The sequence below is a fragment of the Hyla sarda genome, chromosome 4 (genome assembly GCF_029499605.1).
Source record: "Hyla sarda isolate aHylSar1 chromosome 4, aHylSar1.hap1, whole genome shotgun sequence".
Classification (NCBI taxonomy): domain Eukaryota; kingdom Metazoa; phylum Chordata; class Amphibia; order Anura; family Hylidae; genus Hyla; species Hyla sarda.
Genome location: NC_079192.1, coordinates 299,686,875 through 299,700,972, shown reverse-complemented (window position 1 = coordinate 299,700,972; position 14,098 = coordinate 299,686,875). Strand labels below are relative to the sequence as shown.

At 44.4% G+C, this 14,098-nt stretch overlaps 1 protein-coding gene across 2 annotated transcripts in view; it reads left to right on the top strand.

The window, feature by feature from the left end:
- The first annotated feature begins 7,148 nt into the window (after positions 1-7,148).
- Positions 7,149-14,098, top strand: part of RNF44 (ring finger protein 44) — a 47,486-nt gene continuing 40,536 nt past the window's right edge. Inside the window, exon 1 of one of the 2 annotated variants that reach the window (XM_056574707.1) lies at positions 7,149-7,374. Coding sequence is in view for 1 of the 2 variants with exons in the window: in XM_056574706.1 (XP_056430681.1) it covers positions 7,709-7,713 (5 nt within the window). In the remaining variant the exon portion in view is untranslated. Of the gene's footprint in view, positions 7,375-7,561; positions 7,714-14,098 lie in introns of those variants that run through there. The other variant, XM_056574706.1, reaches the window with a different exon arrangement.

Sequence of the window (14,098 nt, the reverse complement as noted above, 5' to 3'; positions counted from 1 at the left end):
GGTGGAAAAAATGCTGTCCCTGCAGCTATTGCCTGTGTTTCTCTGAGGAGTCCAAATACACTAAGGGAGGGCAGGGCTCTGTGCAGGCTCCTGGCTTGTCAATCATCCTGAGTCGGGGGCGTGGCATAGAGCCTCAGTGCACAGAGCCCCGCTGGTCCTCCTGGGCAGGGAGCCCCGCTTATCCTGCCCTCACTTCCTGTATTTGGTCTCTTCACAGACGCACACAGGCAACAGCTGCAGGGATAAAAATATACATAATTTTTTACCAATGTGTATTACAAATATACATATAATGGTATTATCTACATTATATGAAAAGTTTGTTAACGACAAGTACACTTTAAGGTCACCAGACCCGTGGCCAGGTTGAGGCTTGTGTTACACAGAAGCATTTTCTGCATCTGTAAGATCACTAGTGTGAAAACAGCTGATCCCGATTTCGTTGGGACTGTCGGACCATGGCCTAAGAGGATCAAGAGAGATTGAAGTGTATGGCCAGCCATATTAGAAGAGCGTGCCTTGTTGCTCCTTTCAGTAGTCACAGCAGATGTGAAATATAGGCGGCTGCTGTCTGTCGCTATAATTTGGGGGTAGCGGCCCTCTTCCGGGTTGGCACGTGTACATGTGGTGAATGTAGACGGTGTGAATGCAGAATTGTGTCCCTTGCATTGGATTATTCTGGGAATTAGCCCACTATCATATGGAAATGACTCCAGCTTTGTATTCTCTAATCTTAGCCTTCAGTTTTAGAAAGGAGTCTGAAGCTGCTGCACTGTATAATCTGTCCACAGGAAAGCATTGCAGAAATCTCTATATGAAAGTCATTTAAAGGTCAGCCAGCAGACAGATGTAAACAGCAAGTCCTTCCTCCGAGCCTGCAGTCTACCCGTACAGTAAGGTGTCACACAGGACTAAATTTAGTTACCAATCATATAATGTATGCTGTTCCAGAGGAAGGATCAGGCTTTTTCTACACACTCTCTTTAGATCGGGACTCCAGAGAACCATGACCATTTCATCATGTGTGCTATTAAGAAATTATTATCTTAATGAGATAGAGATGTATATCTCTATCTATTAATAATAATAATAAATCATTTGCTAGAAATCAGCATATAGTTCCCAAAAATACCTTATGAAATGAGACCAAATTCTGTTTCTTGGGTACTGACATTGTCTTAGCCTGGGTTCACACAAAGCATTGTGCATCATTTTTCTCAGCACTTGCATATTGCATAGTGCATGATATCTTTAAGTATTTTAAAGGAAATCTGTCACCAGTGTTACCTGCACTAACCGGTCGGTACCAACAGGTAGTGCAGGTGACGCTGATGACAACGGTACTTATCTTGTCCCGTTCCTTTGATCTCTGGTAATCTTGGCCATTGGCTCCAGCTTTGAACACCCGGCTTGGGGCACAGGCAGAGCTTAGTGACATCACCGCTGCTATTCTCTAGCAGTGGGACCCAGCAGGGAGCAGTAGCGGTGACATCACTAAGCTCCGCCCATGCCCCAAGTCGGGTGCCCGAAGCTGGAGCTAACAGACAAGATTATTGGAGATCCCCGACACGGAACGGGACAAGGTGAGTACCATTGTCATCAGTGTCACCTGCACTACAGGTCGGTACAGACAGGTTAGTGCAGGTGACATTGGTGACAGATTTCCTTTAATAACAGCATATAAATTGTCTGAGGGAGCCCTTAAAGGGGGATTCCAGGGGATACATTTATCGATCTAAAGTATCTATGATGACGGTATAAATTAAACCTCTACAACCCTACAGGCAATGCCATTCCAAAAGCCCTAGTCCCTGCTTTTTTCTTCCTCTTCTCCTTCCTGTCCGTCTTCCAGTGGCATTTCCCGCCTGCGCTGTAGAAAAAGCATCAGAGAGAAACTGATGCTAGAACTGATCCCATTCATTTAAATGGGACAGTTCACGTTCATCCGGCATCTCAAGTTGGACCCTGGATGGTTGGACACGCTGAAAAGGGGAACACATGTTGCTGCATTCCCCTCTCTGGCGTTTAGGAATAATGGATGCCCGATGCTAACTAACGGATGCACATTATCATCATTTGTGGAATCAGTTTCGTCAAGTTTTAGGCTTGGTTCACTCTACAGAATCAGCGGACGGAATATCTGTGGCCAGCCCCAACTGAATCAGGTGGTATTAGGCTAGGTTCAGACTACGGAATCTCCGGGCAGAAAATTTCCGCCCGGAGATTCCCAGTGCTGACAGAATCAGTCGGTGCTAGGACCGCACGGACACTGCAGCCTCCAATAGACTGCAATGTGTTCCGCGCGGATTTCCAAGCGGATTTTCCGTTCACAAATTCCGCAGTTTGAATTTGTGAACGGAAACCCATTCACTACACTATACATTTTAGCAAGCAGAATTTCTGCCTGCAATTTCAAAGCGGAATTGCAGGCGGAAATTCCGTAGTCTGAACCTAGCCTTAAGAGTGCATGGATATTGCAGTCCAGATAGATGTCAATGTCTGCTGCGCTGATTCTGCAAGAACATTGAGCAGGTTGTGTTCTGGCTGAATTATTTGATCGGCATTTTCTTATGGAAATTCTGCCAAGAAAATTCTGCAGTGTATATGAATTAACAGAAAACTCATTCACCTGCATTTTACCTTCAGGCAGCAGATTTTTCGACCGAAATCCAGAAGTGGAATTCCAGTCGGAAATTCCTTTATGAGAACTCTGCCTAGGAGTCCCTTCTGGGCATCATTCTCCATTTTCAGGCTTATAGCGGGGGAATGCAAGTAAGCAGATAAAAATTACAGATTTGCAATTCGACGGGAAAAGTTATCAAACCTGTATGGAGAGAGTGGCGCAATTTCCCAGAGTAACCAATCAGGTTGCTTCTTTATTTTTTAATAGGGCCTTTGACAAATAAAATAAGCAATCTGGTTGGTATGGGCAACTGTACCAATCTTCCTCTACCGGTATGCAGGTTTTGGTAAATCTCTCCAGGGTCTAATATATTTACTGATTACTTTAATTTAGGGATGTTTTGGAGGTGACAGTCCTTTTAAGAAAGTAGTCCTTTTAAGAAAGTGACCCCTTTAAAGTGGTTCTGTTTAAGAATCTGGAATCCTGCCTTCTTTACCCTAAATATTGTACTTGCACCACAGCTAATGCCAGTTGCCATGGCAAGTCAGAATTACATTTTGGCACCTAGGCTTATGGCAGCCTCAGATTGCGCCCAACACTACCTGCTTTATTGCATCAGTTTGTGTCCTGCTGGGAAAATGAGCAACATGTCGCTTCATGTGACAGGAGGGAGCATTCAGGCACATTGGAGTGAACGCTGCTTCCACGCACTGTGTTGCACGGGGAGTAGAGAAGAATCATTGATTTAAAATAGCCGATAACTTATACCGGAATATTGGTATAAGTTATCGGCTATCGGCCTGAAAGGTCACAGATTATCAGTATCGGCCCTAAAATATCAATATTGATCAAACCCTATCTAACCCCCCCCCCAATGAATCATCAGCCGCAGCGCTGCACTGTCCTTCACATTGGGGAACTAACCATATGTGACCTGCGGGAGCTGCTCCCCTCCGTCCTTCTGTGAGCCTCTGAGTTTCACTAAAAATGATTAATAAAGGACATCTGTACTGATTTAGTTTTACATATTCCTGTGCTACAAAAATAAACAAAATAAATTTTGACTCCCCATCCTACGTTCCCCTGTTGCTCCGGTATCAGCCTCACGGTCCTCTGCTGCGATCCCCATGCTGCTTCCTAGGGTCGGGAACGTGACAGAGCTGTCAGCGTATCACCAGCCGTAGCGATGTCCCACCTTGGTCGGTGATAGGCTGAGCACACTGTCATGTAAGGAGCCGGCCGGTGATAGGCTGAGCACACTGTCATGTAAGGAGCCGGCCGGTGATGGGCTGAGCGCACTGTCTTGTAAGGAGCCAGCTGGTGATAGGCTGAGCACACTGTCATGTAAGGAGCCGGCTGGTGATAGGCTGAGCGCACCGTCATGTAAGGAGCCGGCCGGTGATACGCTGAGCACACTGTCATGTAAGGAGCCGGCCAGCTCCTTACATGACAGTGCGCTAAGCCTATCACTGGCCGAGGCGGGACATCGCTGCTGACGGCTCTGACGTTCCCGTCCCCAGGAACCAGCATGAGGATCGCAGCGGAGAACAGTGAGGCCGATACCGGAGCAACGGGGGAACATAGGAAGGTGAGTCAAACTGTCCAGAGCAGAAGAAAATCCCCATAGCAAACATATACTGCTCTGGACAGTTCCTGACATGGACAGAGGTGTCAGCAGAGAGCACTGGTCGTGACAGAAAAGGAATCAAATAAGAAAAGAATTTCCTCTGTAGTATACAGCTGCTAATAATTACTGAAAGATTAAGAATTTTTTATAGAAATAATTTACAAATCTCTCAAGACTAGTACCAGTTGCCTGATACATAAATTAGCAATATGTTATTAATAGATACCTTGATCGTGCTTCAATTACAGGATACAAATTTTGAAAAAATATAATAATTTTATTAAAAAATATAAAATATCAGATAATGTACTTTGACCTCATAGTCTAGCATAGGGCCCTTGTGCAGAGGAAAACATATATATATATATATATATATATATATATATTATATATATATATATATTATATATATATTATATATATATATATATATATATATTTAGAACAGAAAATCAGAATAAGAACAAATACCAATATCTAGCATTAATAAGATGATATAAAATTTTATGGCACTTTCGGTAATCCGGCAACTGATAGTCCAGAAATGATCTAAAGTCCTGTAAATAATATGGGATTCCGATATAATTAATGTAAATGGATGAAGTATAGTTACCAGCCTGGTGCAAGTGCCAACATAGCTTCACCTGAGGAAAGGGCCGTGTTTTACATGTAAGTGCCCTGAAATGCGTCTAGGCGTATCCAAGCTACCTTTACACCACCAATACCTAACCACGCACTTACCTGAAGATTTTGTCCAGCCTTGAATACTTTGTGCTAAACCAGCAACACCATCTGAGTCCAACCTCCAGGCAGCATTGCCAAGCGCCTGTGATGTCACATGCCAGCGGGATACCACGAGGTCTGCAATAATCCATCGCTTGATACCATCCACAGCGAACGATTTTGGAAGCGGCTCCTATTCAATCTGGTCTGTGGCAGGCAGACCGCCGCGGTAACGCATGCCAGCGTCTTACCATCCAGGACTTGCGGACCTCACCATCTATCCTCAGGTGACGCTATGTTGGGACTTGCACCAGGCTGGTAACTATACTTCATCCATTTACATTCATTATATCGGAATCCCATATTATTTACGGGACTTTAGATCATTTCTGGACTATCAGTTGCCGGATTACCGAAAGTGCCATAAAATTTTATATCCTCTTATTAATGCTAGATATTGGTGTTTGTTCTTATTCTGATTTTATGTTCTAATTATATATAATGTTTTCCTCTGCACAAGGGCCCTGTGCTATGAGGTCAAAATACATTATCTGATATTTTATATTTTTAAATAAAATTTTATTTTTTCAAAATTTGTATCCTATAATTGAAGCACGATCAAGGTATCTATTAATAACATATTGTTAATTTATGTATCAGGCAACTGGTACTAGTCTTGAGGGGGATGGTTACTGTATAAATGTATTTTTCACATCCTAAACACCAGGTGTAGGTGTACAAGCTCCTTACCTCGGCTAGTTAATTGTGAGCTGCACATCCTCTTTGTTTTGTACTAATTTACAAATCTGTTTAACTTTCTGGCACCAGTTGATTTAAAAAAAAAAAAAAGTTTTCCACCGGAGTACCCCTTTAAATTGTGTTGCATGAAGTTAACATTGAGGTCAGTGGTATTTCCGCTGTCCCATTCACACAGCAGATTGTCCACAAGGGAAATTCTGCAAGAACATGTTAATTCTTTTAGCAGAATCTGCTCAGAAATGCATAGCCATCAATGGAGGAGGCGCAAGTCCAAGCGACCTTAGTGCCGACTGGTATCAGTGGCGGCTGCTGCATACAGGATTTCCTAGCTGGTTTTAACTAGAATAATTTTGCTGTATGAAAGGGCTATAAGGCTTTGTTCACACGGCGCAGTGTGTGTGCGGAATTCCACCTGAATATTCAACGCGGACATTCCGCTGCAGCAGAGTCCATTTGATTACAATGGGATTTTGCAGCACTGTGCAAATGGCGGAATTTCAATCCTGATTCCTGCATCTGTAAAAATAGTCATGTCTATTCTATCTGCAGATTAAGCTTGGAAATGCATTTCCGTCTATGAGACTGTGCATTTCCAAGCAGTCCTAGTGCTCAGCAAATCATTCAAATGTGCAGAATGTTCACCTGTTTTCCTGACTTTTGGAGACAAAAACTGTTTCACTTTACTAGAGCTTATTAAGATATGAAAGCTGAACTGTGATTGGTTATTAAGGGGAACAAAAAAGTTTCAGATTTTGTGGACCATTTTGAAAAACTGCTGCAAAAAATGTCATTACTGTGACCCAAGCACAGAGGAAAGGTATTCGCCCATAGAAACCTAGCAGGTATTAAAAAAAAAAAAATAATAATAATAATAATCTAGTTGCTATGGGCAACTGTACCACTCCGCCTCTACACAGGTTTGGCTAAATCTCCCCAGATGTTTGTAACCCCAGCCTTATTAAGAAGTATCAATGCCACACTGCCCTGAACTAGGGCTGCACAATATATGGCAATTGCATTGTGACCATGCTTGGAGTTGGTTTTGCAACAGCTGGAGGCACCCTGGTTGGGAGACACTGCTCTACACACTTGATTGTGGTCATGATTGTTTGAAGGATGTCGGGGCACGCTTGGAGTTGTAGTTTTCCAACAGCTGTCTATGTACAGGTCAAAGAGCACTATGCAGACAAAACAGCCGATAGCTGTTATAAGGCAGACATGGAGTGAGTGACCTTTGTGGTTGCTATGGGTGACTGCCCTGACCCTTCCGTGCGTGTACAGAGAGGACACTACTACTGTCTCTCTACATACAGCATTACCAGTCAGTGGTCGCAGTGTTGTGGGCGTGTCCGGTGACGTACATTGGGCGGGCCACACGAGAACTTCCGTCATTATCCTGTCAGGAGGAGGGGCCTAGCACCTGGTCGCGCGCGGTCACGTCACGTACGCGCCCCCCTAGTGTTGTGAATAGGAGAGCGGATCATTTTGTGTCTTAAAGTGACAGAGCCCGGAGCCTGGGTGGGGGCTGGAGGTGCCTGTACTGTACTACGTGCTGCCCCCGCTCCGGGGCTGGATGGCGAGCGAGGAGCCGCCCGCGACCTCCTGTGAACCTGGCTTGCTGGGACTGGCACTGACTCCCCGGGTACGTTACCGTCGGTAATACCGCAGCGTGCGACCCGCCATGTGAGTAGCCCCCCCGCGCTTTGTCGGGGGCTGGGTGTAGTTAGGAGCGCTGAGCCTGTAAATCGTGGTCATCCGGTGAGCCGTGTGCACACGTGCTGGTCAGTGTTATTGTTGTTGTCCCGCCTCTCTTTGTGTCTCGCTGCTGTGGCGGGTGAGGCCTGAGGAGGCGCCTCCGCCGGTGGATCCTTCGGGCTGCTCTCCGCTCTTTCCTTTGTTGTTGCTTTGTTGTTTCCTGCTGAGCACATGGTGTCAGACTGGAGCCTGCTCTTAAAGCCACAGCTCTCCATGTGGCGATGGGGTGAGGGGCACTGCAGTATCTACATGGCACCTACATCTTAGTGTCTTCTGTATTCCTCTCTATACAGGCCATGGACCAGACAGAGAGCACTGTCCATCTGGAGCCTAAATATATTGGGATACATGCGGCAATCTGTATTTCTGCACATTAAATATAATGGGATACATGCTGCAATCTGCCCTTCTGCACCCTAAATATATTGGGATAAATGCGGTAGTCTGCCCTTCTGCACCCTAAATATATTGGGATAAATGCAGTAGTCTGTCCTTCTGGGCCCTAAATATATTTGGATACAGGCGGCAGTCTGTCCTTCTGGGCCCTAAGTACATGCGGCACTCAGTCCTCCTACGCCCTAAATGTATTGGGATACGTGCGGCACTCTGTCCTCCTACACCCTAAATGTATTGGCATACGTGCGGCACTCTGTCCTCCTACACCCTAAATGTATTGGCATACATGCGGCACTCTGTCCTCCTACACCCTAAATGTATTGGCATACGTGCGGCACTCTGTCCTCCTACACCCTAAATGTATTGGCATACGTGCGGCACTCAGTCCTCCTACACCCTAAATGTATTGGCATACGTGCGGCACTCTGTCCTCCTACACCCTAAATGTATTGGCATACGTGCGGCACTCTGTCCTCCTACACCCTAAATGTATTGGCATACGTGCGGCACTCTGTCCTCCTACACCCTAAATGTATTGGCATGCGTGCGGCACTCTGTCCTCCTACACCCTAAATGTATTGGCATACGTGCGGCACTCTGTCCTCCTACACCCTAAATGTATTGGCATACGTGCGGCACTCTGTCCTCCTACACCCTAAATGTATTGGCATACGTGCGGCACTCTGTCCTCCTACACCCTAAATGTATTGGCATATGTGCGGCACTCAGTCCTCCTACACCCTAAATGTATTGGCATACGTGCGGCATTCTGTCCTCCTATACCCTAAATGTATTGGGATACGTGCGGGATAAGTTTTTCACCACTGGACTACCCCTTTAATGTGCATAAAGAAGCCAAGGAAAGATGGAAAAATATCCAAAAGGCATCAAATTACAGATTAGACATTCTTATAATATGTCAACAAAAGTTAGATTTTATTTCCATCATGTACACTTTCAAAATAACAGAAAACAAAAAAATGGCGTCTGCAAAAGTTTGGGAACCCTGCAGAGTTAATATCTTGTACTGCCCCCTTTGGCAAGTATCACAGCTTGTAAACGCTTTTTGTAGCCAGTCAAGAGTCTTTCAATTCTTGTTTGAGGTATCTTTGCCCATTCTTCCTTACAAAAGTCTTCCAGTTCTTTGAGATTTCTGGGCTGTCTGCCACTCTTTTAAGGTCTATCCATAGATTTTCAATAATGTTGAGGTCAGGAGATTGTGATGGCCATGGCAAAACCTTCAGTTTACGCTTCTTGATGTAATCCCCATGGATTTTGAGGTGTGTTTAGGATCATTATCCATTTGTAGAAGCCATCCTCTCTTTAACTTCAGCTTTTTCACAGATGGCATCAAGTTAGCATCCAAAATTTGCTGAAATTTTATTGAATCAATTTTTCCTTCTACTCGTGAGATGTTCCCTGTGCCACTGGCTGCAACACAACCCCAAAGCATGATTGATCCACCCCCCATGCATAACAGTTGGACAGAGGTTCTTTTCATTAAATTCTGTTCCCCTTCTTCTCCAAACGTACCTTTGCTCATTCCGGCCAAAAAGTTCAATTTCAACCTCATTGGTCCACAGAACTTGTTTCCAAAATGTATCAGGCTTGTCTATATGTTCATTTGCAAAGTTCAAACGCTGATTTTCGTAGTGAGGGCGTAGAAGAGGTTTTCTTCTGATGACTCTTCCATGAAGACCATATTTGTACAAGTATCTCTTTTATAGTGTACCACAACTCCAGTGTCTGCCAGATCTTTCTGGAGGGATTGTGCAGTCAAACGTGGGTTTTTAATTGTTTTTCTCACAATCCTGCGAGCTGTTCTCTGATATTTTTCTTGGTCTTCCAGATCTTGCTTTAACTTCAATTTCCTGATGACTGCCAATTTTTAATTACATTCCGAACAGAGGATATTGACATCTGAATACGTTTTGCTATCTTCTTATAGCCTTCTCCAGCTTTGTGAGCGTCAACTATTTTCAGATTTCTAGACCACTGCTTAGAAGAACCCATGGTGCTGATTGTTGGGGCAAGGTCAGATGAGTGTGGGCATTTAAAACCTTTGAGATTGACATCCCCTGGTCATCCCAGATGATGATTAAGAACAATCCATGACACTGGCAGGTCTCAGCTTTGCAAAGGGGGCAGTGCATGCTATAAATTCTGCAGGGTGCCCAAACTTTTGCAGATGCAATTTTTTTGTTTTCTGTTATTTTGAAAGTGTAAATGATGGAAATAAAATCTAACTTTTGTTGACCTATTATAAGAATGTCTAATCTGTAATTTGATGCCTTTTGGAGATTTTTCCATCTTTCCTTGGCTTCTTTATGCACATTAATACAAATTTTTACCTGGGGTGCCCAGACTTTTGATCCCCACTGTACATGCGACACTCTGTCCTCCTACACCCTAAATGTATTGGCATACATGCGGCACTCTGTCCTCCTACACCCTAAATGTATTGGCATACATGCGACACTCTGTCCTCCTACACCCTAAATGTATTGGCAATAAAGAAAGATATATGGGAGGCACTCATCACTGTAGTAACGGGTAAAAACGGCTATTAGAAAAATCCCATAGACTATAGTGGGATTTTCTAATGGCCGTATAGGGTTTTGTAACTGCCGTTTTACAGCTGATTTTCAGACAGAACTTCGTACGGATCTTTAAAACAGAGTAATTTTGTAGTGTCTGGCACGACACCGCACACGGGACCACGTAACTACTGTGTGTGGCATCCTTGCCAGACCAAGCTGCAATTTTAATGGATGAAAATAAAGCCTACATTCCACTACAGCGGTGAGTGCCTCCCATATATTTTTCTTTATTGCTCATATTGGATTTGCTTGTGTCTGGGGTTTAAGCACCACTGAAAATATAGGGAATAAGTTGTCTATGGCTGCAGTATTCCTTTAAATGGTAATTTCAGCACTTAAAAAGGTATCCCCTTTTCCGCAGAATAAGTGGGCTAAGTGTCAGGCCATGGGGTATCCTCCCTCTGGGACCCCTGCCATCTCCAGAACAGAGCCCCAAATCTCCCCTCTGCATTAAGTGGTTGATTGGCAGAGAAGTGCACATGACTATCTCTGGCACTCCAATAGAAAATGCTTAGTGTGCTGTACACTGGGATCTCCACCGCTCCAGACAATGCTCATAGCAACCAATCAGATCACTTCTTTCATTTTTAGATTCTGGAGATCAAGGGGGCCCAGAGGTCAAAACGAAACTCCTATCCGCAGAATATTGGAAAGGTATCCAAGTACGGTATGGAACGTTAACATTTCAGTGTGGTGCCAAGGGGATTTTAGTGCCCTCACTGTTATTTCTGTTGGAAATCCACTCCGTTGAGCACAGCTTTTGTGAGAAGAGAGACCTGAGCTGGGCTATTTACTAGCAGTACTGATACCTGGATTTTCTTTCCCTTATGTCAGGGATTGACAAATTTAGGTTGTCATGGCAACCTGTTTTTTTTTCCCCCCCCTGACTTCTAGGTTTTTGTCAGCCCAAGCAGCAGTGGCATTGTATAGAGATTAGATACACCAGATGGCTGATGTATCCCCTTTGAATTCAGCACTAAGCCACCTGGGCAGAGAGTGAGGCTACTCGGTGGTGGCCGGCTGTAGAGCTAATTATGGGGCTCCTCTTACCCCGTAAGTAAATGCACAAGGTTGCACCCGAACAGGGCTATAGCAAGGGTGTGTACTGGCTCTGTCATTGTGTGCTCTCCAAAACTGCAGGAGAGGCTGAGATTTAGGATGTACCTGGATCAAGAAATCATCAGGAGGTGAAGTGAGGGAGGTGGTCAGGAGGCTGCTGGAGGAGAGCACCCTACACTGCTGTTGCCAACCAGGCGGGTGCTGGGGGAGCTGCATGTGTGTTTCCATGGGAGAAGGATTCTACAGGCCTCTCTGCCCTGCAGTCTGCTCCCACCCAGGTGGTGCATGCAATAACTCTGCTACCACCTGCAGTGCTGCCAGCCAACCTGACCCCCTTGCTGCACCTCTTGTCACTGCTGTCACCCTTCTTCCTGCTGCACCTTCTGTCAGGGATCTGTCTTAGGCTGGGTTTACAACCACGTTTTTGCAATACAGTTCCCGAATCAGGTTCTTTGATGAAAAACGTATTCCTCAAAACCGGACTAAACTGTATCAAAACGTATACGGTTTGAAAAATGACGTCCGGTTGCATCGGTATTTTTATTTATTTATTTTTTTTAAAGAAAAAAAGTGTATATTTTTGACTTTACACTCCATAATGAAGTTTCACTTGTTTGATTGAAATTCCAAGGAAAAAAAATTTTGGTGTGCACTGCGCATGTGCAAAGTAAAAAACCGAATGGAACTGTACGCACATTCGGTTCTGTACAGTTTCCAATGACTCCCATGTTAATAATAATAATAAAAAAAAAAAAGTATGTTTCTTAACCCGGGCCAAAAACCGTGGTAGGCTATGGTTTTGGGTAGGAGAAAAAACGGACAAAACCGTACAAGATGCAAAACGGACACAACTGGATGCATCTTTTGGCATAAGGTTTTCAAGGGATAGTCAATGCATATGCATATTAGCAGGATTTGAGTGGAGAAAAAATGAACTTATATTTTTCCATTCATGTCCCTAACATAACAGATCCTGATAGTTACTCTGTAACCTGTCTATCTGCATGTGTGTGCAGTAAACCATTCTCTACACAGGTTCCTAGCACATTTATCGGAGTCTGTAGTATCAAAATGATCAGTTCCAACCAGCAGAACAGTTATTACACATGCCTCATATCAGTTATTTTTGCTAATATAATTGCAGTGTATGTACACTTAGCCAGGAGTTCACTAAGTCTGCTGGGAGGAAAGAAGTTAAAGGGGTATTCCTGGATTATTATTATTATTTTTTTTTTGACTATGCTACAGAGGCTGTAAAGTCAGTGTAGTTCATAACATAGTGTCTTGACCTATGTTTCATATGGGGGCCTGGCACTTTTTCTGTGATTTTTGCCCAAGGTTTATTTTTAACAGCATACAAAATGTGTTGTCTCAGGCTTTCCCAGGCTGCAGTGCGGCCCAAGGCATTACATCACTAGTCAGGTGATCAGAGGGAGCCTGTGTTTGCTTTAATCCCTTCCCTCCCCAGCATATGTGGGTACGTCCTGGGAAGGGTGGAGCAGCTACGGAGTGGGATTGTGACATCATCCTGCTCCGTACTGTGCATCGCACGGCTGGTACAGCCAGGGGTCACAGCTAATAGCCTGCAGTGGCGATTGCCACTGTGAGGCTATAAACGTGTTTAGATGCCGCAACCAAATCTGATTGAGTTATCAGATTTATGGTCCCGCAATGTTGCCAGCTAATTGCTATGGGTGATCGGGACCACCACAGGGCAATTGCGCGGTTCCAATCATCTTAAACCCCTTAACGACGCCGGACGTAAATGTACATCCTGGTGAGCTGGTACTTAACGCACCAGGATGTACATTTAGGTCCTATACATAATCGCGAGGATCGGAGCGATGCTCGGGTCATGCGCAGCAGGTCCTGGCTGCTGATAGCAGCTAGGGACCCGCCGGTAATGGGGGACATCCATGGTCGCACGGATGTCCGCCATTCACCCCTCAAATGCCGTGATCAATACAGATCACGGCATCTGCAGCATTGCGGTCACTAAAATGGATGATCAGATCACCCTCAGCGCTGCCGCAGCGAGCCAATCATCCAGTATGGCAGACGGAGGTCCCCTCACCTGCCTCCGCTGTCTTCCATGGGTCTTCTGCTCTGGTCTGCGATCGAGCAGAGCAGAAGACGACAGATAATACTGATCAGTGCTATGCCCTATGCATAGCACTGAACAGTATTAGCAATCGAATGATTGCTATAGATAGTGGGGGAAAAAACCACCAATATAAACGTACAGTAAATTGTCCCATTTTTCCTATTTCACCCCCAAAAAGTGTAAAAAAAAAAAAAAAAAAAAAAAATATATATTATTTGATGTATGTATTTGGTATCGCCGAATGCGTAAATACCCGAACTATTAAAATAAAATGTTAGTGATACCGTACGGTGAATGGCGTGAATGTAAATAAAAAAAAAGTCCAAAATAGCTGTTTTTTTTTATTCCCCAAAAAATGTATAAAAAAAAATACATTACAAGTTTTATATAAGCAAATATGGTGTCAATAAAAAGTAAAGATCATGGCGCAAAAAATGAGCCCTCATACGGCT